This window comes from Astatotilapia calliptera, chromosome 19 (genome assembly GCF_964374335.1).
Source record: "Astatotilapia calliptera chromosome 19, fAstCal68.1, whole genome shotgun sequence".
In the NCBI taxonomy this organism is placed as follows: domain Eukaryota; kingdom Metazoa; phylum Chordata; class Actinopteri; order Cichliformes; family Cichlidae; genus Astatotilapia; species Astatotilapia calliptera.
Genome location: NC_137440.1, coordinates 2,620,728 through 2,646,677, shown reverse-complemented (window position 1 = coordinate 2,646,677; position 25,950 = coordinate 2,620,728). Strand labels below are relative to the sequence as shown.

At 42.0% G+C, this 25,950-nt stretch overlaps 1 protein-coding gene across 1 annotated transcript in view; it reads right to left on the bottom strand.

The window, feature by feature from the left end:
• Positions 1 to 12,854: 12,854 nt before the first annotated feature.
• rragd (ras-related GTP binding D) overlaps positions 12,855 to 25,950 on the bottom strand; it is a 73,793-nt gene continuing 60,697 nt past the window's right edge. The window contains exons 6-7 of the mRNA XM_026151962.2: positions 21,946 to 22,094; positions 12,855 to 13,870 (exon numbers count right to left, since the gene is read on the bottom strand). Of these exons, the coding sequence (XP_026007747.1) occupies positions 13,719 to 13,870; positions 21,946 to 22,094 (301 nt within the window). The 3' untranslated portion in view covers positions 12,855 to 13,718. The remainder of the gene's footprint in view (positions 13,871 to 21,945; positions 22,095 to 25,950) is intronic.

Here is a 25,950-nt window from a genome sequence, read left to right as displayed (position 1 = left end):
TCAAAAAAAAGTGTCCAAAGGCCCACCACACACACATACACACACACACTGCTACAGTTTGAGTGCTTGCCACCTCCTCTAAAAGAAAAGACTTCACAATGTGACCATGAAAACAACTGGTGCACAGCAGCAAGCTGAAGCAGAACAGATTTTCAGATGGTGTTGCTGGATATTCACTTTGGCAGCCTCTTCATGTCTCATATCACAGACTTCTTCCCAGGAGAGCAGTATTTTTAGGTTTTATGTTTACTGGGTTCATTTTACCTGTCAGGAGTTTTCGGTTTTCCATTTCAACACTGAATCAAACAGGATGATGTCACAGTTGTCTGAATGAGTCACTTCTGACTGTGTTTTTCAACCTAAAATGGAAATAGCAGGTTGCAAACATTAAAATTAAAATAAACCCACAAACAAGAAGGAAAAGGGCATATTTGCGGTTGGATAGAGGTTGGAGATTAATGTAAAAGGACCCAAATACAAGACTCAGGACACAAAGTGCATAAACCAAGCTTTTATTACAGGCTGATCAAAAATTACAGAATGAACAATAATCCAATTTATGGGAAATGGCACATCAGGGAAATACAGCACTGAAGAATAAGGGACGAAGAGACAAAAGACAAAGAGACACTATGACAATATATGCACAAGCAGGTAAGGAGGGAGGGGGAAACTGAATTCAATTCAATTTAATTCAATTCAGTTTTATTTACATGTGCCAAATCACAACAACAGTTGATTCAAGGTGCTTTATATTGTAAAGTAAAGACAATAATACAGAGAAAACGCCAACAATCAAAAGACCCCCTATGAGCAAGTACTATGTTGATAATGGGAAGGAAAATCTCCCCTTTAACAGGAAGAAGCCTCTGGCAGAACCAGGGTCAAGGGGCTGGAGCCATCTGCTGATCCCGCCTAAACTTAAAAGTAGAGAGGGTGTCTTTCTCCCAAATCCAAACTGGGAGCTGGTTCTACAGAAGGGGGTTGAAGGCTCTGGCTCCCATTCTACTTAAATACCCTGAGAACTAGGGGTGCAACAATACTTGTATCGATATTGAACCACGCATATGTATCAAACAATACAAAATTTATTTTATCAACTTTTCTTCTGACGATGCTGTCTGTGTTGAGAGCTCAGTGGATCTGCGTTCGACTACTCTGCCTAGGCTGCACTGTCGAGCGCAGATCCACTGAGCGCAGCGCAAGCTAGCGACACAGAAGTTAAGCTTGTTGCAACATGGCAAATTGAACCTCCCCCACCCTCATTCAGATCTGGCCTTTGGAACTATTTTGGTTTTCATGTGAAGTATGACCCTGAAGGTAAGCACGTCATGGACTAAAGTAAAACAACATGTCGGATGTGCCACACAATGCTCAATTACATTTGTGGGAACTAGTGTGTTAGCTCAGGTAGCTCGTTAACGTGTTGACGCCGTCCAGCCCCACACACGGGGCGATCCGTGGTAACTTTTGCGGCGTTATGGCTTTAATGTCATTTTAACGAGATTAACGTTGACAGCACTAGTGGGAACACAACGAATATGACTGCACATTTACTCCGACATCATCCTAGTGCAATGACAAGTGGAAGCAGACAAAAACAACAAGTACACATGCTACAAACTTTACCCGAGTCATTTAGACAGCCGTTAGCACATGATTCTCCTTATGGGGACCTGATATGTTTAATATGCTGCTGAGAATATAGCCCAGAAGAAGCGTATAGTATAGCTTTTATTTTGGAAAGAGACATTTCTCTGTAAGGTCTTTCCAAAGATGAGTGATTTCTCAATCAGATAGATTTATTTATTTTTTTATTATTTTGTTGTTTCAGCAACATTACATTTAAAAACTGTACTTTTGAGTTAAAATATATATTTATAATTTTAATTAATGACAAATTAAAAAGGCATGAACATTTTTTTGTATCGAAAAAATATCGAACCGTGACACCAAAGTATCGAACCGAACCGAACCGTGAATTTTGTGTATCGTTGCACCCCTACTAAGAACCACAAGTAAGCCTGCAATGTGAGAGCGAAATACTCTATTGGGGTGAAATGGTACTATCAGACCTTTAAGATAAGTTGGGCGATTAATCGAGACTCTGTAGTATTTTAGCCAGTACTCTCACTGGAGCATTTCTGATGAACTGAAGGCTTTTCAGAGTTTTTAGGAAAGCCTAATAATAACGAATTACAATAGTCCAACCTAGAAGTAATAAATTCATGAAAATGCAGGATGTAGAGACAGGATGTTTCTAATTTTGCAGATATGGCATAATGTATTTTCCGTACCATAAGGTGCACTTAAAATCCTTTAATTTTCTCAAAAATCGACAGTGCACCTTATAATCCGGTGAGCCTTATGTATGAATTCCAGTTGTGCTTACTGACCTCAAACCGATTTTATGTGGTACATGGCGCTCAAAAATCTGTCAAAAATGTTTTAGTACAACTTTGGTAAGCTACGAAGCCGCACGGCTTGATGGATTGTTGGAGCATTACGGCTACTGTATTCAGGAGCCTCGCGGACGCGGAGTAATCTGGGTCCAAAATTCCGTCTGCTTCAGGTTCAAAACACTGTAGCATCACTGAGAGTTAAAAACTGTCTAAATTCTTTCATCTTTAACAAAATTATCATCATTGCTGCTTTACTAGGTTATAACAATTAAGTTTAACATCCAGTCATGCATGAAAACAGAATTTATTGAATTTAACGGATTAATCTCCAAAAGTTGATTCTGTTCATCTGGACGTAGCGTTTTCAGAAACGCTTTGTCACTGATCCAAGTGACTTCTTCAGTCTCAGCTGACTGCAGGTTTCCCCAAATCTTATAAACAGTACATTTGCATAATGACTAAAACCAGGCCACTGAAGGAACAATGGGCTGGGAGGTCACCTTCATTCAATTATGCAAATTCTCATGACCATTGATCAACAACCACTGATCAAGGCCCACTGATCAAAGCCCACTGATCAATGGCCATGAGTCCCATTCACAGAGAGTTGGGGAATGGCTGCAGTCACAGCATTGTAAGATGGTGACAGATGTACCATTAGGCCCCCTCCTCAATTCAGAGATGGTCTTTCCCTTTTCATGTAAATGGACTCCTTGACTCCGCCCTCAAACCAGCGTTCCTCCCTGTCCAGGATGTTACATCCTCATCATTGAAAGAGTGTCCACTGGCCTGTAGGTGTAAATAGACTGCAGAGTCCTGGCCTGACGAGGTGGCTCTTCTGTGTTGTGCCATCCTCTTAGCCAGAGGTTGTTTGGTTTCCCCGATGTATAAATCCTGGCAATCCTCCTGGCACTTAACAACTATGTTACTCTGCTTGTGTCGGGGGACCTGATCTTTGGGGTGGACCAGTTTTTGGCGCAGTGTGTTTTGGGGTTTAAAAGCCACAGAGACCTGGTGTTTAGAAAAAATGCGTCTCAACTGCTCCGATACTCCTGACACGTACGGGATCAATACAGGTTTTTGCTTAGTCGGAGGTTGTCCTTTTCTCCTGGATCGCCTGGAGCTTTCTTTAGGAGCCTTCCCAGCTTTGACAAAAGTCCAGCTGGGATAACCACATTTACTCAGGACCTTCTTGATGTGATGTTCTTCTGCCTCCCTGGCTGTTGTGTCAGTGGGGATGGTGTTCGCTCTGTGTTGTAGCATCCTGATGACTCCCAGTTTGTGCTCCAGTGGATGATGAGAGTCAAACCTTAAATACTGATCTGTATGTGTAGGTTTCCTGTACACATCAGTTTTAGATGTCCCCCATTACTGATGGAAATCTCACAGTCTAAGAAGGCTAACCTGCCACTTTTCATATCCTCCTTGGTGAATTTGATGTGTCGGTCCACCAAGTTAATGTGATCCGTGAATTGTGGTACGTCCTGAGATTTAATTTTCACCCAGGTGTCATCCACATGCCTTAACCAATGACTTGGTGGTGTTCCAGGGTAGGATAGCAAAGCCCTCTTTTCCACTTCTTCCATGTACAAATTGGCGTAAAATAACCTCAGTTTTATCTTAATCTAGAAGCAGAAATTTAGAAGTCACCCAAGTCTTTATGTCTTTAAGATATTCCTGCAGGCATTGTGTTATCTGGCTTCATGGATAAAGCTGGGTATCATCTGCATAGCTGTTAAAATCAGAATCAGAATCAGAATACTTTATTGATCCCTGGGGGAAATTATTTTTTGTTACAGTGCTCCATTTTAAACCAACATTAAGACAAGACAGACAATACGCTAACTAAGAATAGTACAATATATACATATATATACATACATACATACATAAGTCACTCATAGATAAATATTTGGAAAAGAAACATGTGTAGCTGTAGCAGCAAACAGTGTGTTAAGTGGATGCGTTGTACAGGGAGATGGCCACAGGCAGGAATGATTTCCTATGTCGTTCAGTGGTGCTTTTCGGTAATCTCAGTCTCTCACTGAACGAGCTCCTGTGACTGACCAACATGTCATGGAGTGGGTGGGAGGTGTTATCCAACATTGTCTTTATCTTGGACAGCATCCGCCTCTCCGACACCACCTTGAGGGAGTCCAGCTCCATCCCCACAACATTGCTGGCCTTACGGATCAGTTTATTAAGTCTGTTGGCATCTGCGACCCTCAGCCTGCTCCCCCAGCATGCAACAGCATAGAGGATCGCACTGGCCACCACAGACTCATAGAAAATCCTCAGCATTTTCTGGCAGATGTTGAAGGACCTCAGTCGCCTCAAAAAATAGAGACGACTCTGGCCCTTCCTGTAAAGTGCTGTGGTGTTTTTAGCCCAGTCCAGTTTATTGTCAATGTGTACTCCAAGGTATTTATAGTCCTCCACAATGTCAACACTGACCCCCTGAATTGAAACAGGGGTCAAGTGTTTCCTGGTCTTCCTGAAGTCCACGATCAGTTCCTTGGTCTTTGCCACGTTGAGCTGCAGATGATTCTGCTCACACCACGTGACAAAGGAGTCGACCACAGCCCGGTACTCTGTCTCATCATCCCTGCTGATGCATCCAACCACCGCAGAGTCATCAGAAAACTTCTGAAGATGGAGGTCTCTGTGCAGTGGCTGAAGTCTGTGGTGTAGAGGGTGAAGAGGAAGGGGGAGAGGACAGTCCCCTGTGGTGCCCCTGTGTTGCTGATCACCTTGTCAGACACACACTGTGGGAGACATACATATTGTGGTCTTCCTGTCAGGTAATCAACAATCCAGGACACCAGAGAAGCATCCACCTGCATCGCTGCTAACTTATCACCCAGGAGGGTCGGCCTGATGGTGTTGAAAGCACTGGAAAAGTCAAAAAACATGACCCTCACAGTGCTCGCCGGCTGGTCCAGATGGGTGTAGACACGATTGAGCAGGTAGATGATGGCGTCCTCAGTTCCGAGACGAGGCTGATAAGCGAACTGAAGGGGATCCAGCTGTGGTCTTACTATGGGTCGCAGCTGGTCCAGGATGAGCCTTTCCAGGGTCTTCATGATGTGGGAGGTCAATGCCACGGGCCTGTAATCCTGGGGGCCACTGGGACGTGGCGTCTTTGGTACAGGGACGAGGCATGATGTCTTCCACATCACCGGGACCCTCTGCAGACTCAGACTCAGCATAAACAGTTTATGAAAGACTCCACACAGCTGGGGGGCACAGGTCTTGAGGACAAGGGGACTCACTCCGTCTGGTCCAGCAGACTTGCCTGAGTGAAGTCTCCTCATTTGCATCTCAACCTGGTATTGAGTGAAGGTGATGGGTGGGGGAGGGGTGTCAGGAATCTCACAGGAGGCAACAGCGCCATGTGAAGAGAGAGGCTGGCACAGTGGTGTGGCTCTGGATTCCAGGCTGACTACAGGTGAGGTTGTGGGGGTGGGAGCAGACACTGTGGTGTCTATGCTTTCTAATGATACTGCCTAGCGGAAGCATGTATAAATTAAACAGAAGTTGTCCTAGCACTGAACCCTGTAGAACTCCATAATTAAACTTAGTGTGTGAGGAGGACTCTCCATTTACATGAATAAATGGGAGTCTGTTAGATAGATATGATAGATATGTGCTTACAGATACATACTGTCTTGGTTGGCTGCTGCCTCTAAACATATCATGCATTATTAGTACTGTATGCCGCTCAGTAACATTCAGTACTTATTATTTACTGCTACTCATGCTTATGTTGGTTGTTCCTGTGATTTCCAAACTGTGTTGTTGTTGTTTTTTGCTAGTTTTTTCTCAGCGAGGGATCAAACAGATTTTCAGTGTCTTTTCTCTCTATCCCTCTTTTCTATTTTTCTGTGGGTCTCCTTTTTTTTAACTCTCTTCCCAGCTTCTCTTTCCTCCGTCTTTCTCTTTCCCGTGCCTAAACCTGTCTGCCATTTTTCTTTGCCTTTTGTCACGGTTCTGGGTCAGTTTCAAACCAGTATTTTGAGTTTTGATTGTTAGTTTCTTTTGAATGATTGTTGTGGTTTTGGGTGCGATGATGATGATGATTATTATTATTATTAGAGTTCCATGTTTCTGTTTATTTGAGTTTAAGATTTGTGTTCTCATGTTTTGTGTGGGTGTAGTTCCATGTGTCATTTTCTGTCTGTCTCTCAGTGTCGAGTCTGCGTCTTTGTGTAGTGTTCTTGTTTCCTGTTTTATTGTGAAGGTCTGCGTCTCATGTGAGTGTGTGTGTGTTCAGTTTTACCTCTGTCTCGTCTTGTTGATTATTCCCAGCTGTGTCCACCACCTGTGTATTCACCATGTTTCATCCGTGTGTGTTCCCTGCTGTCTACCATCGTCTGCCTCTGCTCGCCCTCCTTCAGTATTTTCAGTATTCAGTATTTATTTATTTATTGTCATTGTCAAGAACAATGAAATTGCGTTTGGGGCTTCCATACAACCCCAAAAAAAAGAAGAAAATAATAAATACCCCCTAAAACCCAAGTGTACATATTTAACCCAGTGTGACTCCAATGCAATAAGACAATCCTTAGCAATAATGTTCGTAGAAATTCAGACAAAGACCTGAGAAACATGACAAAATACAACAATGCAACCCATTCAATATTATTGTACTGTGAGATATGATATCAGATATGATAGTTATCTATTTAAGAAAGAGGGGGGGGGGGGCAGGAGGGGGAAGAGAATAAAGATATGATGCACCAATGCAGACCAGTTCATTGCTATTAAGAAGTTGGATATGGTTATTGTCCGTGAGAGGGGGGCAGAGAGTTCAGGAGCCTCACAGCCTGTGGATACAGGCTGTTGGCCAGTCTGGATGTTCTGGCCTGTATAGACCTGTACCTTCTCCCTGAGGGCAGCAGATGGAAAAGGTGGCGCGCAGGGTGATGTTGGTCCCGCAGGATACTGTGCACCCTCCTCAGACAGCGAGTGGGGAAGATATTACTGATCTCTGGCAGACTTGTTCCAATAATTCTGCCAGCTTCTTTCACCACCCGCTGGAGTGCTTGCTGATCGGCCTTGGTGCAGCTGGGGAACCACACTAGAAATCCATACGTCAGAACGCTGCTGATGGCACAGTTGTAGAAGTTCAACATCAGAGATCTGGGAATGTGTGCGCTCCGCAGTCTCCTCAGGTAGTAGAGGCGCTGTTGGGCCTTCCGTACAACTGAGGTGATATGGTTGCCCCAGGACAGGTCCTCGGTCACAGTTACCCCCAAGAATTTAAAACTGCTCACCCTCTCCACCGCCTCACTGCCAATGAAGAGAGGCAGATGGTTGTTATGACCCCTCTTCCGGAAATCTACAATGATCTCCTTGGTCTTTTTGGTGTTTAAGACCAAGTTATTGTCGTGGCACCATGACTCTAGTTGTTGCACCTCTGTCCTATAGTTTGTCTCATCATTGTTGGATATAAGTCCGAGCACTGTAGTGTCATCTGCAAACTTAACAATGAGATTGGACGCGCAGGAGGAAATACAGTCATGGGTGAAGAGAGTGTATAGCAGAGGGCTCAGAACACACCCCTGAGGGGCACCGGTGTTGACCACAAGGGTGGAAGAGGTGTTCTTACCCACTCTGACACTCTGTCTACGGTTAGTGAGGAAGTCCACAATCCAGTTGCACAGAGAGGAGTTAAGTCCCAGTTCGTGTTCTGGTTTCTGCGCTGTAGTTTAGTTGTTTTCCAGTATAGTTTAGTTTGTCTTCATTTGCCATTTTCCCTTTGCCGTTTATTCAATAAACCACCTTCACGACTACCTGCGCTTGGATCCTCCTTCATTTCTTCCACACGGCTCTTCTCACTCGCCGTGACACCTTTAGACAATAATTCTGATCAACCAACCTGGTGATGTAACGTTCCTTACTGACAGAAGATGGTGCCAACAACTTTTTAAGCACTTATTTCTTAAATCCAGCTTCACAGACAGGATTATAGCTATATCCATTTTTGAGAACAGGGTTCTGTGGTGTAAATTAGCATTTATACATATTTTTACGTGTTTGTGTTTGTCTCATCTGTGTTTTGTCCTTTATGTAGTGTGCATATGAAACAACATAAGGAAGGCAAGACTACAAAGGCACTCAAGTAATATGCTGAACGGATAATTGGAGGTGAGCTTCCCTCCCTCCAAGACATCTACAGGAAGCGCTGCCTGAGGAAAGCGGGGAGGATCATCAAGGACTCCAGTCACCCCAGCCATAAACTGTTCAGACTGCTTCCATCAGGAAGGAGGTTCTGCAGCATCCGGTCCCGTACCAGAAGACTGAGAGACAGCTTCTTCCATCAGGCCATCAGACTGCTGAACACGTCATAGACACCTCAGCTTCACTACTGGAACTTCAACATTATGCACTCCACACTGTATATAAATGCCACTTGTTTTGCACATATTCAACTCTGTATATTTTATATATTTTATTATTATTATTATTATTATTATTTTATTTTATTTTTTTTTACTATTTAATTTGTAAAAATGTGTATACACACACACACACACACACACACACACACACGTAGGAAAATATTTAGTATACACATCCAGAAATGCATACACTATTATATATTGTACATATATTTATTAGTTTCAGGTTGGACATTCTTGTATTTTGCTCGTTTGTGTTGTTGTGTTTGCACATCTCTGTTGCTTGTGGGGCTCGCACACAAGAATTTCACTCGCATGTGCTGTGCCAGTGTGCCTGCACATGTGATGTGACAATAAAAGTGATTTGATTTGATTTTGATTTGATTTGAAACCAGGGATGGAGTAATTTAAAAACTAGACCTGGGAAATATGGAGAAAAAAACTAACACAAATACAGAAAATTACACAAAAATCAAAACATTGGGTCAAAGACCCAGGAACCATAGCACAAAAACTGCAGTAATGCATCTATAAACTGTGTTTATTAGGTACCCAGTAGTCTTAGTATAAAGGTAAAACCTCAGACATACCTTACAGTAGGCTTAATCTATGACGGCAGCACATTTCAAGTATTTTAGTAGATAGTCAAAATTCACAAAATTTAGCTTGCACAAGTGGAATATGAGCACATTCTTTTTCCATGATACATGACTGTATTATTTTCAGAACAGCTTGATCAGAAGGATCTAAACATTTTTTCTAAAAGTGCTACTAAAGTGATAAGATTGTGCACGTACATAAACATGGACTCATTTTAATGTCTGTGAATTCACTCGCTAATTTATAGTATTCACCAGGGCTGGACTGGGACAAAAAATCGGCCCGGGCATTTTGACTAGAGACCACCAGGTATTATAGGAAAACCCATAAAGCCTTTGACTGAAAACAAACGCTGTTGTCACAGTGATGTACACTGTCTTGTTGGTATATATGTATCAGTCTAATAAACTTAAATTAAGACAAAGACTAGAGGTGAGACATGATCATTACTGATTACTGATGACAGATTTAGATTTATTTTCATAAACCATTCATTTGCCACATCAATAAACCGCATGGCAAGGCAAAATATTTTTTCTAACATGGCAACCTTTAAAAAGTGAAAGGAGACAGAAAGACAGCTGAGAAAGAATAAAACTTAATTGACTTTTTGATGGCATTTTACACACAGTACTGGTACAGTTTCTAGAAAATGTGGGAAAATACTGGCATCATATACAGTACTTAGCTACTTCTGAAGAAATTAAAATGGGACCCTAAAAAATTGCTATGTACAATAATGGATTTCTATGCATTTTACATCAGATGAAAACGTTTGTTGTAAGATTCAGATAATTATTTGTTAAAAGCGAGACATTTTAAATGTACTGTAACAAAAAGATAATTTCCCCCAGGGATCAATAAAGTATTCTGATTCTGATTCTTACCTGAAGTTCAGTTCACCACCTCGGGTCTCTGCTCCTCCTGCCTTTCCGTCATCTACCTGCCAGTGTGTTGCATCTGCTAGCCTCCACCACTTGCTAATGTTATTGAATCTGTGGAAGCTCCGCCATAGCCACCACCAAACAACTGAGTTATTTTTACACATCTCCCAGCATCTGGCCAATCCACCACCTTTCAGTGTTTATACCGTTACGAAAACAAAACGAAAAAAAAACATCGGCCCATGAAAACGAAAAATCACCATTGGGCATACCGGGCAATGGCCAGTCCAGCTATGGTATTCACTCACTGTGTGTTTAGGGTTTCGCTAGCTTAGCGACTCGCTAGCATCTGTCCCTCCTGCGCTTCTCATTTTGTAAGATGTTTAGTAACTTCTTGGCCTCCTTTAGCAGTGATAAAGTTGTAATAAATGTAGCCTATTTGCAGCTCTGGAGGCCAGCGTCACTGAAATGGAGACTAGGTAGTGTAGGCCCTGCCAGCTGTCCCCCGGCAGACTGTCCCAAGCAGCCGGGGAAACAAGATGGCTGGGTGACGGTGAGGAGGAAGCATAGTCTTAAACAGAAGCCCCTGGGACACCACCAACCTGTTCATGTGTCTAACCACTTTTTCCCACTCTGCGACACACCTGCTGGGGATCAAACTCTGGTAATTGGTGATTCTGTTCTGAGACGTGACGCTACATACATTAGCAACCATAGTCAATTGTCTTCCAGGGGCCAGAGCAGGCAACAGTCAGGGAAATTTAAAACTGCTGGCTAAGGTTAGAAGTAAATTCAGTAAAACTATAATTCACGTCGGCAGTAATGACACCCGGTTATGTCTATTGGAGATCACTAAAATCAATTTTAAATCGGTTTGCCAAACTTTGCCAAAACAATGTCAGACTCTGTAGTTTTCTCTGGTCCCCTCCACAATCAGACCAGGACTGACATGTTTACCACCACAATATTTTAATGGTGTTATGATGTTCCTTTTCTGAAATGCTATGTTACTTTTATGCCAGATGTAGTGGGAGACACACTTTCCAAGAAGTTCCACTTTTGACTCATCAGTCCACAGAGTATTTTCCAGAAAACCTTGGGGATCATCAAGATGTTTTCTGGCTAAACTGAGACGAGCCTTTATATTTGTTTTGATCAGCTGTGGTTTTGTAACTCTGCCATGCAGGCCATTTTTTTCCCTGTCTGTTTTTTATGGTGGAATTATAAATATCGACCTTAACTAGTCAAGTAGGGTCTGCAGTCCTGTGGATGTTCTGGGGTCTTGGGGTGTTTTGTGATCTCTTGGATGAGTCATTGCTGAGGATAATTTTGGTTGGCTGGCCACTCCTAGGAAGGTTCACCATTTGTGGTGAATGGCTCTCACTGATCTTTGGGTCTACTCCACTTTGTCGGGCAGGTCCTGGTTCCTAATTGAGAACAGCTTTGGATATTTTTCCTCATTTAGAAACTGTATTTTGTTTTTACTTGTGTTATCTTTGTCTAATGTTTAAATTTGTTGATGATCTGAAACATTTAAGTGTGACAAACATACACAAAAAATAGGAAATCAGGAAGGGGGCAAACCCTTTTTCACACCACTATAGCTCATTTTGACATTTTGATCTGCCTTTATGCAAAGTTATGTCAAACTGAAGCTGTGGGGCAAGGTGAGTGTTGAGCTCAGGACGAGGACACGCTGGAAATCCTAGGTGGGAAGTACTCAGGGAGCACAGGCCGGATTATATCTGTGAACATCAAATTTGCTTATGTAACACATTGTAGTTCAGACAAAGACACTAGCAGCTGTTATGCAATCCACTGAATCCACTGGTGACCTGGCTAAGAGGCACACTACACTATACACACACATGTACACATGGATATCTAAGCTACACTTTGTGTGTGTGTATAGGAAAGGGAGAGGGAGGAAATGACAGAATGGCTGTAATTGCCATAAACAGTATCAGACCGTGGTTTAACATAAAATTAAATGCAGAATAGAACATAAGGCTTAAAGTTTTAGAACAGTTGGTATTCAGAAGATAGCCTGAGATCTGGTTTAGTAGCCATGAAATCCATGAACGTCAAGGACCAGGATTTTAGGCTTGTAAAAATGTATTTGTGCATATGAATATGCTCTTGTATGTGGTTGACAACAGCCGCATAAGTGAGGAAATGAAACTGAGTGTTTAAGGAGCTTGGAAAGAAAAGTGTCTGGACTTCTTTAAGTTGCTTGAAAACGTTTCACCTCTCATCCGAGAAGCTTCTTCAGTTCTAGGGTCAAATGGTGAAGAAGCTTCTCAGATGAGAGGTGAAACGTTTTCAAGCAACTTAAAGAAGTCCAGACACTTTTCTTTCCAAGCTCCTTAGACTACGATGACCTGGATGACTGAGAACCTTCACAGACAAACTGAGTGTTAGTGGGTGGTTTCAGCAGGGAAGGCGCCAGAGAGAAATTCAGGGTCTGTTCCAGTCCAATAGTCTATTTTGCTTTGGAAGGTTCCTAACTGAAATAAGTCACCTGGAAGTGTCTGTGTGACAGCCATTATAAGAGATAGACATAGTTCGACATGAACATTTTTAATACAGGGAACAAGGAAACACTTCAGTCATCACATTTACTTACATTTTCACATTAACTTTTAGCTAGAAGACCCAGTTGTTAATGAAAATACTGTATAGAAAAGAGATGCTGACTCCACTCTTCTACTGAACCAAGGATGATAACTGACAAATCAGAACAGGTCTCACTCAACATAATCAGACATTTCATTTGGTCTATGTAAAGTTCCTATCAAACTAAATGGGGAGGGAGAGAATGTCCATTTCAGTGGTCAGTGGGACATAAAAACTGCATGTATGTGGCACCAGTTTAGCTCACTAGTTGAACAGACGATCATATGCCACATGGCTAAATAGCAGTCTGGGTCCAATCTGCAGTCCTTTGGTGTGTGTCTTCCCCAGTTTCTCTTAACACGTTCCTGGATGTAAAAAAACTGCATCTGATAACTCAACTCAAATCTGATAAAGAAAAAACCTTTAAGAGTTGGTCTCTTTGGCTGAAAATACGGTTTAAAAAGCTTTTCCATCACAACTTCCATACTTCACTATACAGTCGGAGAACTTCAGTTTCCAAAATTTTGTTGTACAATGACAATAAAGGGATCTTCTATTCTACTGCCTCTTGTATAATTCTTTATTTTAAAAGTATTTTTTTCACATTAACACACTAATTGGTTCAGGTTCCCATCATAAACATCTTCAAATGTACTTAAATATAAATTTTTTTGTGTAGTTTAGTTTTCTTGTGTTCTTTTTGCCCAGTAAAAATAGGCAAGTGAAAGACACTGGGGGGCTGAATGGAGCAAATGATTCACACTAAGAAAACAATTTAAAAAACCCATCAGGGTGCAGCTCAGGTACAGTTGTTAGTGGGTGCTGCTGCACACTCCGCTGGTCAGAGTCAGTTTACTCCACCTCCTCTGGTTGAGGAGTTTTCGGCTCTGTTGAACCTTTACGCGAACATCAAAAACCTCCTGGATGGCTTTTTTGAAGCAGTGAAAGTTGTAGTCAATCAGTCCTGTCAGAGAGAGGACAGAATCACATTTGTTAGAAATGAAAATACTTTCTAGCACTTATATGATGTCTGAAGAACAACCCTTAAATACAAGGGAAAGTCCAAAGGTACCATATCTGAGGCCATAAAAAAAACAAAAAATGTATAGATCTAGATTTGGTTTTCATGGTTTCTTTACGGTCATCTATTTGTGCATCATTGCACTGGTTTTGAACACTCTTGCTCATTTTGTCAGACAATAGAGCACTTTTTGTGTTTGGGAGTGAGATAACAAAACTGTTCAGAGGGTACCAACCCTCTCCCCCGACTCCAGCGTTTGGCAGAATCTAAAAGAGTTCAAGCACAGTCACACCTTAAGATTGTAAACTGCACATGCTCTGTCCCTCCCTCGCAAACAAATTTCTTTAAAGGTGAGGCTGAACAGTAGATCATCTCCATGGAGACTTTTAATCTCAAGGGGAAAGAAAACTCTTCCATTGTCACTCACTGAACATTAATATCCGCCTGTTACCAAGCAACATGAGGTAGATAAAGTCAGATGAAAGAATAACAGGAATGAAGCAGAGCTAAACTATAGGTATACAGACACCGAGCACAAAAACTGAATGTAAAGTGTAAATGCTGACAGCAACATCATACAAGGCCCTTATTAAAAAAATCATGAAGGTGAAATTTAGCACCTCAGGACATGATAAAATTGCAAGCACAACTGTCCTCTAAAACCAGAAATGACAAAATTTTCATAAGCCTCCAGGAAAATAATGAAATACGCCATGACCTAGTTGATGAAATTCATCTCAAAATTGTGTTATGGTTCCTTTTTGGAGCCAAGTCTCATGATTATTGACCATTCTCTCCAGCTCACACACAATAACAACCAGAAATGGAGGTAATGAATAGTTACAAATACAATGACTGATTTTAAATTGTGCTTTGATGTGAAAACAGAGGAGTTTAGAAGGCCCTACATTTATAAACTAAGATGACTGAATGGAGATAGGACTTTGAAGGATCGGTGAGTTTAGCTCAGAGTGACGCTGAAAAACTAGTTCATGCATTTATTACTTCCAGGCTGGACGACTGTAATTCATTATTATCAGGAAGTCCTAAAAAGTCCCTGAAAAGCCTTCAGTTAATCCAAAATGCTGCAGCAAGAGTCCTGACAGGGACTAGAAAGAGAGAGCATATTTCTCCTGTTTTGGCTTCCCTTCATTGGCTCCCTGTTAAATCCAGAATTCAAAATCCTGCTCCTCACATACAAGGTCTTAAATAATCTGGCCCCATCTTATCTTAATGACCTTGTAGTACCATATCACGCTACAGGCAGGTTTGCTGGGACAGACAGGGTGAGTCCCCGTGTTCTCAAGGCCAGGAAACCAGCGATCCCTGTTTCAATCCAGGAGGTAAATGTGGAGGACTATAAATACCTATACCTCAGTCTCTATACTCCCAGCCGTTCTTTACAATCTTGCGGTCAGTTACTTCTGGCCCAGCCGAGGCACCAACTAGGGGTGATCGTGCTTTTGCCTCTGTAGCACCAAACCTATGGAATAGTCTTCCTGCTACCATTCGTGCCTCTGACTCCATTCAATCATTTAACGCATGCTTGAAAACTTACCTATTCAACCTGGCTTTTCTTACTCGCTAATTCTCACCGCTCCTTAATTGCTGTATCCCTACTCATTTCTCTGGATAATCATGTTCTCTCCCTGTTTCTATTTACTAATGCTTTTTGTTTGTTTTCTCTACTTTCTGTATTTTACCATGTTTTAACGACTTACTGTTCAGTGTAATCTTTTACCGTTATTTTAACTGTGAAGCACTTTGGTGTACACCCTGGCTTTCAACGTGCTATATCAATAAAATTGTATTGTATTGTAGATAAGTACACGTCTCTATTTTCTGAAGGTGGTTGAGTCTTTTCATATCTGTCAGACAATGCTCAGGATTTTCCATGAGTTTGCTGCAGCCAGTGCCATCCTCTATGATGTGTCATGCTGGGGCAGCAGGTTGCAGATAGCACCAGATTCAATAAACTGGTCTGCAAAGCCAGTAATGTTGTGGGGAGGGAGCTGGACTCTGGAGAGGCAGATGTTGTCCTACATAAGGACGATGCTGGACATTACCTTCCATCCACTTCATGACATGCTGGCCAGTCACAGGAGGACGTTTAGTGAAAGACTACGATTACGCAAATACACCACTGAGGACACAATAATTCATTTCAGCTTGTGGCCAATTCTTTGAATAATTCCACTAAGACAGACACCCTAGATTAGACACCTCAGAGTAGTGTGAAGTGGGGTTGTCAGCTTAATGCTGACAAAACCAGAAGCAGAAGTCCACAACACCAGGCCAGCTCATTCGCATAAGTCTCACATGATCGTGAAGATGCTTCATAGAAGAAAGGCTGGGGAACCAGGATTGTATTAGTGGGGACTAAAGGGATTAGTTGAATGAGGATCACAGTGCTGACGGCAAGTTAGAGAGTGTCTGATACTGTCTGGCCAATCAGATGCTGTGCTCATTCTCTTATGTTTTTACGACAACCTTTCAAAAAAGGTTTATTAACAAAGTTGTAATTTAACAACAACATGAACTGCAGGGCTGTTTTCTGTGGGGATGAAGAGAAGGGTACATTTTAAGCAGGTGAGTGGAAAGACATGCAGGTAATCTGAGTTTGAATCAAAATCCAGTAAATTCCAAACATGCAATAAGAGAATCTGATTAGGCTGTGAGCTTTGTGGAAGAAGAGATGAAAGCGATACTAGAAAAAATGTAAACTACTAAGATATGATCTGGCAAAGGTGGAGCAGCGGAGCCAGTCCTTAAGCACAGTTTTTTTGAAGTCTGTCAGCAGCACCAGCTGAAGGGCATGTCTTCAGAGATATAGAACAAAGAGGCAACCATGCACACACACATGCACATAACAGAATGAAGAGACAAAGAGAAGGAGAGCGAGAGAGAAGTAAAGAGAACGGGACAACAAGGAGACAGAGAAAGCAAAAAAGAAATCTGCCATTGAAAATGAATGACATTTGGCTACTATAAGTCATGTAAAGAGTTGTGATATGAGAGATAACCCTCAAATCACGAAAACTGTTTTGTACTGATTCACTTGTGATCCATAATGCAAAGAAGTTAAATAGAACTACAGTACAGATACTATTTCTTAAACAGAACAAATCAAAATCGTTCACTAGTGTTGCTAACTACATAATTCAACTAACGTGCCATTTCAGAGTGCCCAGCCTACTAAACATTGTTTTGATATTGTTAAAATCAATCAACATCAAAATTCAGGGAAAGGAGACAGAAAGAAAAAGAACAGTGATTTCAACTGAAATTTGGACAGTTGTTACAGACAATTACAATAGTAACAATAATAACGTTTGTTTGTTTTTTTTTACTTAGCTAGACAACTAGTATAAAATACGAGAGGTTTATACTGCACCGTGATTACCTCTGCAGTAAAACAACATAATGCACACGTGACTCGTGCTTTTGAATTGGCTTGATGAAAAAAATTACACTGTAAAAAATTTTGTTTGGGACATTGAAGAGCCATATGTGGTATCTTAATCTTTTTCTTCTTCTTGTAGCCATCCTCTCTTCTTCCTTCCTGGAATCTTTTGTCCCATTTATCCAGATGTCCACACCATCTAAACCTTGCTTCTCTAATTTTGTCTCCAAAGCATCTGACCTTAGCTGTACCACTGATATATTTATGTCTAATCTTTTCCTTTCTGGCCACTCTCAAAGAAAATCTTAACATCTTCAACTCTCCATCTCTAGCTCCGCCACCTGTCTTTTTGTTTGTTCCACCTTCTCCAAACCATTATAGCAGGTCTCTATAGCAGGTATTGAAAGCTTCGCTGTTACATTCATTACCCTGTCATTCACAGACATGTATCCGGTCTTGGTTCTACTGACTTCCATTCCTCTACTCTCCAGACCATGCCTCCACCTCTCTAAAATTTCTTCCACCAGCTCCTCACTCTCACTACAGTGTTGTCTAAGAACATCATAACTCATCTGTCAAACTGTCCATCACAGCGCCAATGACAAAAAAGGGCCAATCATGGATTTCCTTCTCCACCTTCAACTGATATGTCACTCCTACTACACACCTCATCATTATCTTGCTGATCTCATGAATGTCATCCACCACCCTCACCTTGTCTGCCACTCCTGACTTCTTCATCCAGTACCATATTTTCTCTCTTGCCACCCCATCATATGTTTCCTCTAATTTCACAAAGGCACACAGAAGCTCCTTCTGACCTTCTCTATACTTCTCCGTCAGCACACTCGTAAGTCATACTGCTGCTCGTCAGCTCCATTTTTAGCTTAGCTTCAATAACTCTTTACACAGCTATATAGCTAATCACCTTTATGCCTCCAGAATTATTTAAGCTCTGTCTATCACTAGCAATGGGAATCACTAGTGATCCCAGTAGTCCAGTTTCTTGGAACTGTTAGTTTAGTTCCTTCTCTTTTGAGCAGGAACCATCTGCACTCCACATTGGCTGGAGTGCAGGGGGCAAACTGATTGAGAACACCTGAGTTGGACCTTCACCCCAACTCAGGTATTTTGGGCCTGGGTGTTGTGCAGCTGGGTCTATCTTGTGGGAGTGGGAGACCAACATCAACTCCATCCTCAAAAAGACCCAGCAGAGGATGTACTTCCTGAGACAACTGGGGGAGTACAGTCTTCCACAGGAGCTGCTGATCCAGTTCTACACTGCGGTCATTGAGTCTGTCCTGTGCTCCTCCATCACAGTCTGGTATGGAGCAGCCACTAAACAGGACAGGAGCAGACTGCAGCGGACTGTACGGGCAGCAGAAAGGATCATCGGCACCCCCCTGCCCTCCGTCCAGGATCTGTACCTCTCAAGAACCAGGAAACGGGCAGGGAAAATCATCACAGACCCCTCACACCCTGCACACAGACTTTTTGATCTGCTGCCCTCTGGCAGACGGTACAGAAGCCTGCAGACCAGGACCACCCGACACAGGAACAGTTTCTTTCCCCTCGCCATCTCCCTTCTTAACAGTTGACCTGTCACACTGCTCCCACTGCCAGACTGCAACTGCACCTTATGTACATTCTGTAGTATTCACTCCACCTCATTCATTTCTGTATTTTATGTATATAAGTTTAGATTCGTTATTTATAGTTGGTTTACATAGCTTTGTGTATGTATGTGTAATGTGTATATATAGACACGTGTGTGTGTGTGTGTGTGTGTGTGTGTGTGTGTGTGTGTGTGTGTGTGTGTGTGTGTGTGTGTGTGTGTGTGTGATTTACATTGCTGTGCTTGAGAGCCACCATCTACCGGAACCAAATTCCCTGTATGTGTCTGCACATATACTTGGCCAATAAACATGATTCTGATCTGATCTGATCTTGCCTTCATCTTTGCTCTGCTTGTCCTTCAGGGGTCAGATTTGTTTGCATTTGGTATGGTTTGCTTTGCTCTTACATTTGGTGAGTGCACAAAGCCTAACAATGATTAGTCTATTCCTAATGTTCCTTTCATTAGGGATGGCTTTGTTTCCTTGGTCGGAGGTGACGATAAAGACCCAGTTAAAATTCCGAGTGACACAGGAATCTATGACTTCTATATAGTGAACTCTGTGCTGCCCTTCTCAAAGGAGTCTGACACATGTGACTACATCCTCAGTTATGGGATGGGTTTCACCACTCTTCCTGTTCCTTTGCACAAGCTCAACTTGAATTGCAAGCTCTTCCAAGGTGACATTTCCATGGGAGTACGTCCAGCATTGCCTGTTGATGGTGTTCATTTTATTTTGGGCAATGGTAGCAGGGTTTGGGCAGATGTTCCTCCTTTAACTATTGTGACATCTGTTCCACTGTCTCAGATGAAGGTGTTGGTGAGATTCCAGAGGTTTTTTCTGCTTATGTGGTCAGACATGCTATGGCAATGACTGATGGTGACATACCCTCGAGAAGTGTGACTCTGAGTTGAAGGTTCCGTCTTTAAACGAGTTTCCTTTAACAGTTTCACAGAATGATCAGTCTGAAAGATTTATACAATCGAGTGTTGCCTGAAACTGAAATAAACAGCCCAGCGTGTGGTTTATATGTTGCATAATGGTCTGTTGTTTCGAAAGTGAATCACTCTGGCTGACGGCGTTGTTAGAGATGCCATTTTGAAGCTGGTAGTACCGCCCAGTTGTCAAAAGGCTGTGACACGAGATAAATTCCAAATCACATTCTCCTGGGAGTAATTACGTAATATCAATATTACATATTACGCTTCATTTGGACACGCCCCTTTACTGAACACAAGCCTTGGGGCTTTAGTGTCAAATGTATCATTGCCTCCAACAAACATTTGACCACACATAATGCAATTAATTTGCATGAATGTAATTGCTTTGATATGCTGCTTAGCGATGGTGGTGCCTCTCAAAGCAGAGCCAATGAGAATGGCAGGAGAGGGGTGGAGCAGTGGGTTCAGCGTGTGGTGTCAGGGGAGGCTGACCAACACACCTGTTCTCCTTCGACTGGTCGTGCCTGCCCTATCTCAGTAGGATGCCAGGACGTGACGGGAGAGCAGTGTGCTACACGAGAACAAGACAGCTGGTAAGCTGCACAGGTAAAGAAAATGCAGACTGCACTGTAAATTAAAAAAAACAAAACAAAAAAAGCTGTGCGCCTTGAGTCCTTTATAAAACAGAGGGCAACTACTTTTCACATAGGGCCAGTTAGGTTTAGATCATGTTTTACTTTAATTAAAAAAAACCACAATTTAAAAACTACGTTTTGTTTTTATCCAGGCGCTAATATTAAAATTTGATCATCTGAAATATGCAATTTGGACAAATATGCAAAAAATAACAAATTAGGAAGGGGCCAAATTAATTTTTCACTGCACTGCAGTCATCTTTGTAGTGTATGCCTGAATTCTGTATAAATCTTTACCAGTGTTGCACTTGATGAAGAACTTTGGATACTTAATCACATAATAACAAAGCAACTTTACAGGCATTTCAATATGAACACAACGAAATTTATCACACTTTGAAGTGGTTCCTCAACTAGACTGAAGAACTAAACATGTTCTGTGCAAAAATATAACTGTTCATTTTGACATGATCTGCCATCTCTTTTCTGTTTTCAGCTTTCAGTGAGGGCTGTCAGCTGTCCCGTCATCTGTGTCCCCCTTTCACACTGTTTTTGTGTATGTTTAGGGTTGTCTGTTAGGCTTCAACACTGAATTAGCACAAAGATTTAATGAACCTGCTGCTAGATGTTTACTCCTGGTATCTTCACTGTGGTAAGACTTTTTTTGCACAAGGGAAAAGTTTGCATTCTAAAGTGAAAGAGTATGTTGTAATCCAAAGCATTTCCTGTAAGTAACCAAGTAGTTTTGGTGCTTAAACCGGACTGAAATAGTCCTTGAAAAAAGAAAGAAAACTCAAACAAAAGTCTAAAATGGAACTCCTACATGGGATGCTAATCCTTGTTTTCTGGGTGAAATTGCATTGTAACTCAACCCCACCTACCTACAGAAAATATTTTTTCCTGTTTTAATACTTCCAGACCAGGGGTAGGCAACTCCAGGTCTCAATTGCCAGTGTCCTGCAGGTTTTAGATATTGCCCTTTGTCAACACACCTGAATCAAATGATTAGTCCATTACCAGGCTTCTGGAGAACTGTTGGGGAGGTAATTTGGCCATTTGAATCTGCTGTGTTGGATCAAGGACACATCTAAAACCTGCAGGACACTGGCACTCGAGGCCAGTAGGAGTTGCCTACCCCTGTTCTAGACTCATTGTATTTAGCACTAACCTGCATTATAAAAATGGTCCTAGATAGGTAACACCTGGATTATGTGGGTAGTACTTTAAAGTATGACTAGAAGGGTTCCTGACCAATTCATATCAGTGTGTGTTGAGCTGAGGATAAGAATGTGCTGTTTGTTAATTTCCTACTTGCACGGGATCAATCCATCTTTAACTTAAGAAAAGAAAGCATGATAATGAATTTCGCAATAGGGCTACTTCCTGACATGCTTATAAAGGTAGTGAATATTAATGAACTGACCTTTCCTAGCAAAGCTTTCCTTGCGGAGGAAGCAGACCATGGCAAGAAACTTGGTGACCTCTTTCAGGTATATGACTGTGGTGTTGTTCAGGTGAATGATGGCCATAGAGTCTTTGTCATGGGGTAAACCAGCTTCAGTGTTTGGCATACTGAAGGAAAGAAGACAGAAAAAAATAGCTCAGATGAACTTCAAAGATAATATTTAATTTTACATAATCCTGAGACACAGTGTAGGCTTTTACTGAGGGAGCATTATATTATAGCTTCATTTTTTAGCAGGTTAAAGAAACCAACTGCCTAGGTAAATAACAGAGTCCTGCTTTTATTAAGAACTCACCCAGAGGACTTTCAAAATGTAGCAAGAAAGTTGGAGAGAAAAGACGTAGCACCCTGAAATGGATAGATGGATGGATGTATAGATTCTCTGCAGGTAATCTAAGTTTGCAAAAGCACTGAGGAAGAAGCCTGAACTTTCACTTTTCATCCAAATTCAGAAGTACAAATCAGCATCACTTTCTCTTCTTTATGCTGTATCAGAAATCCTTCCTTACAATCCTTACAACCCCCCCCCCCCTCCCACACACACACACACACACATACATTATCACACCAAAAAAGTTATCTTCATGGGCTTTCAATTTCCACATCATCTATTTCAATCTGCAGTTGTGAGTTTGAGAATTTAAAAAAACAACATGATTTAAAATGTACTGTCATCAGCAAATAATACTAATTTTAATATATCAGATATCTTTACAAATGTCATTTATACATTTATATAAAAACGAATACATAAACCTGAGGAAGCAATGTCCAAGCATGATAAGGATTATTCTCTCAACTTCACACTTTTAACATGCATCTGGACAAGTCTTCGGTGATTTTTCCTGGAGTCATCAGGTGTTTTGAGTCTTTCAACGTTATATACCCTCACCCAGGTGGGGGTGATCAAGAGTCACCCATCGCTCTCCCCACTGGATCCACAACCATCTTGACACAACCTCTGCGACCTCAGTGACCAACTTGATAACCTTGTGCTTGCTTGCGCCTGTGATGCCCAGCTTGCTGAAGGTCCTGAAGCAGGACTGGACAATGAATCCTCTGCACCCACCTCTGTGTTCACACCTCACTTGCCGCCCATCCCTTCTACACTTTTCTACTAGCCCTGGATATCCTTTTTCTCTCATTAGATCCTCCATGTCATGCTTCCAACAGTCACTTCTATTAGGATGACCTGCTTTTTGGCTTCTGAGATCAGACATGATGCTGATCTCAGGCTTCCCTGATTAGCTGCCTAACTAAGCCTGTGTGCCTCCAGATATCCTGACACTTTTGGGATTCCCCACTTCTGGACTGAAGTGTCAAGGTAGTTGTGCCTCAGGAGGTAGTCTGTTAGATGCCTGGCAACAATGGTGAAGAAAATCTCAGCTTCAACACTAAGAAGGGAAATAATTCTGAATTGATCAATATTTTTGGACTCTTCCTCCTCTGGAATCCACACCCCTTCTGCAAAACTCCACTGGTAAGCTACCTTGCCCCCCCTCCAGATCACTTTGAGGAGCATCCAGAGTCTGTGGAGTAACCTAGGGCAGTTGTTATACACCTTATACAGTACTCCAGTCAGCCCTGGGGGAGGGGGGGGGGGGGGGTCCTCTCGCCGTCTTGACCACCTCCTGGACCTCCTTCCCACAGGGCTCCTTCTCGTCAAAGTCCTGTGTTGGTCCAGGAGGATCTATTAAGGCTCCCGAATTTAACTCCATAGTTGCTTATTAGATGATGGTCTACTCTGTTTTGGAGCAAGTGAGCTGGCCATTGTGCTTCTGTCCCAGCAGCTGTTTCATAAATCCAAATAGATTTTCTAGAAAGACAGCTAGCTTTCTGGCCCTCTCCTTCTTCTGCCTCCTATGCTCCTCAGTCCTTCTCAATGTTAGCAGCTTCTTCCACAGGATGCCACGCAACTCTACGAGGGGTCCTTTCTGAGCATGTGAATTGTTTTTGCTCGGTTGTTCTTCGTGTAAGGTTTTGCTACACTCTCCAGCACTCAAACTGCTCAGCTGCTTGGCTGATGATGATGGTGGCCTCATTGTCTGGAGGTGGTAGTCAGCTTCTCCCTTGGCTTTTGCTTCCAAGATGGCATCGACATCATTGTTGAACAGTGGCCACTCCTCCTTCTTACAAGCTTGGGGCCACTTGACCTATGTTCTGATGACTGGTCATGTGTCACTTGGAGGTTCTGGGCACTCTGAGGTATCTCCCTGCCTGGCTCCTCCAGCATGTCACCAGAACAAGGGCCTGAATTCTGTGACACTTGCACCATCTGCACATATTTGTGCAGATGGTGCACATTTATGGGGCGACCGTGGCTCAGGGGGTTGGGAAGCGCATCTGTAACCGGAAGGTCGCCAGTTCGATCCCTGGGCTCTCTGTCCTGGTCGTTGTGTCCTTGGGCAAGACACTTTACCCTACCGCCTACTGGTGTTGGCCAGAGGGGCCGATGGCGCGATATGGCAGCCTCGCTTCTGTCAGTCTGTCCCAGGGCAGCTGTGGCTACAACTGTAGCTGCCTCCACCAGTGTGTGAATGTGAGAGTGAATGAATAGTGGCATTGTAAAGCGCTTTGGGTGCCTTGAAAAGCGCTATATAAATCCAGTCCATTATTATTATTATTATTATTATTACTTCATCTTGACCTGGTGGATTTTGGGGCTATACAGGTTCTTACAGATTTTGTTGCAAATGGATCTCATAATCATTATTGTGTTTCCATTGCCATGATCTATTATCATTTGGTCTGTCTGACTAGGATTCTCATTCTCCCTCACTCTCATGCTCTCGGAACCCTTGGGGGTGTTTCTCCATAGGTCAATCTGTAGCTGTAAACAATTTTTAACCCAATGCAGTACAACCGCCTTGACCCCATACCATTCCAGTTTTATTTCATGATCAAATGTAGTAATACTCTGCCTGCATACTGTTTATGATGTCTAGTGTTTGTAATCTCTCAGTTTATTCAATTAATGCGGTTTGATCTGAACCCATATTGAGTGTTAAATGGACTGATTCTTACATAGCAGTTTTCTACTCTCCCAGAGTACTCTATACAACATGCCACATTCCCCCATTCAAACGAGCACTGTTTCTATGCTTTGGAGTCCTTTCGAACTACCATTCACACATATTCATACTCACACATATTCATACTCCAATGGATGCATCGGAGAGCAACTTGGGGTTAATATCTTGCCCTGCATTTGGCAGGGGAGCCAGGGATCGAACCGCCAACCTTCCGATGAGTAGACGACCTGCTCTACAGCCACCCAGAGAATAACTAATATTTATCTAAGAATTTATCTAATTGTTTATTGAACAGTTTTTCTGGGATTTTTGAGAATTGTGGTAGTAGACAAACAGGCCTGTAATTTATGGAGTCAGAAATTTTAGCTAGTTTCATTCTGTTTTTGAACTTGCCTCTATGATCTTCTTGACAATTTTCATTGAAATCAGTGGATGTTTTTTATTTTCATTCATTTATGATATATATCAATTATTTTTCATCCACTGCTGTAAGAAACATTGAGTAATATATATATGTATATATATATATATATATATATATATATATGTTAGGGGTGCAACGATACACAAAATTCACGGTTCGGTTCGGTTCGGTTCGATACTTTGGTGTCACGGTTCGATATTTTTTCGATACAAAAAAATGTTCATGCCTTTTTAATTTGTCATTTATTAAAATTATAAATATATATTTTAACTCAAAAGTACAGTTTTTAAATTTAACCCTAACCCTTGTGCGTGTTTTTTATTTTGACAGCGAATGCGCACCTGCGGACCACTTATGTGCAGCCCTGGTTATTTAGCTCATCATATTGCAGCCACAGAAATTCTTTTGTCCATGAAACCATAAAGCTGCACTTTCTTTTTGCCTTATAGTCTGATTTGTCATAACTTTTCCGTTTTGTGGTAAGCTTTTCTTTGGCTGTCACTTCTT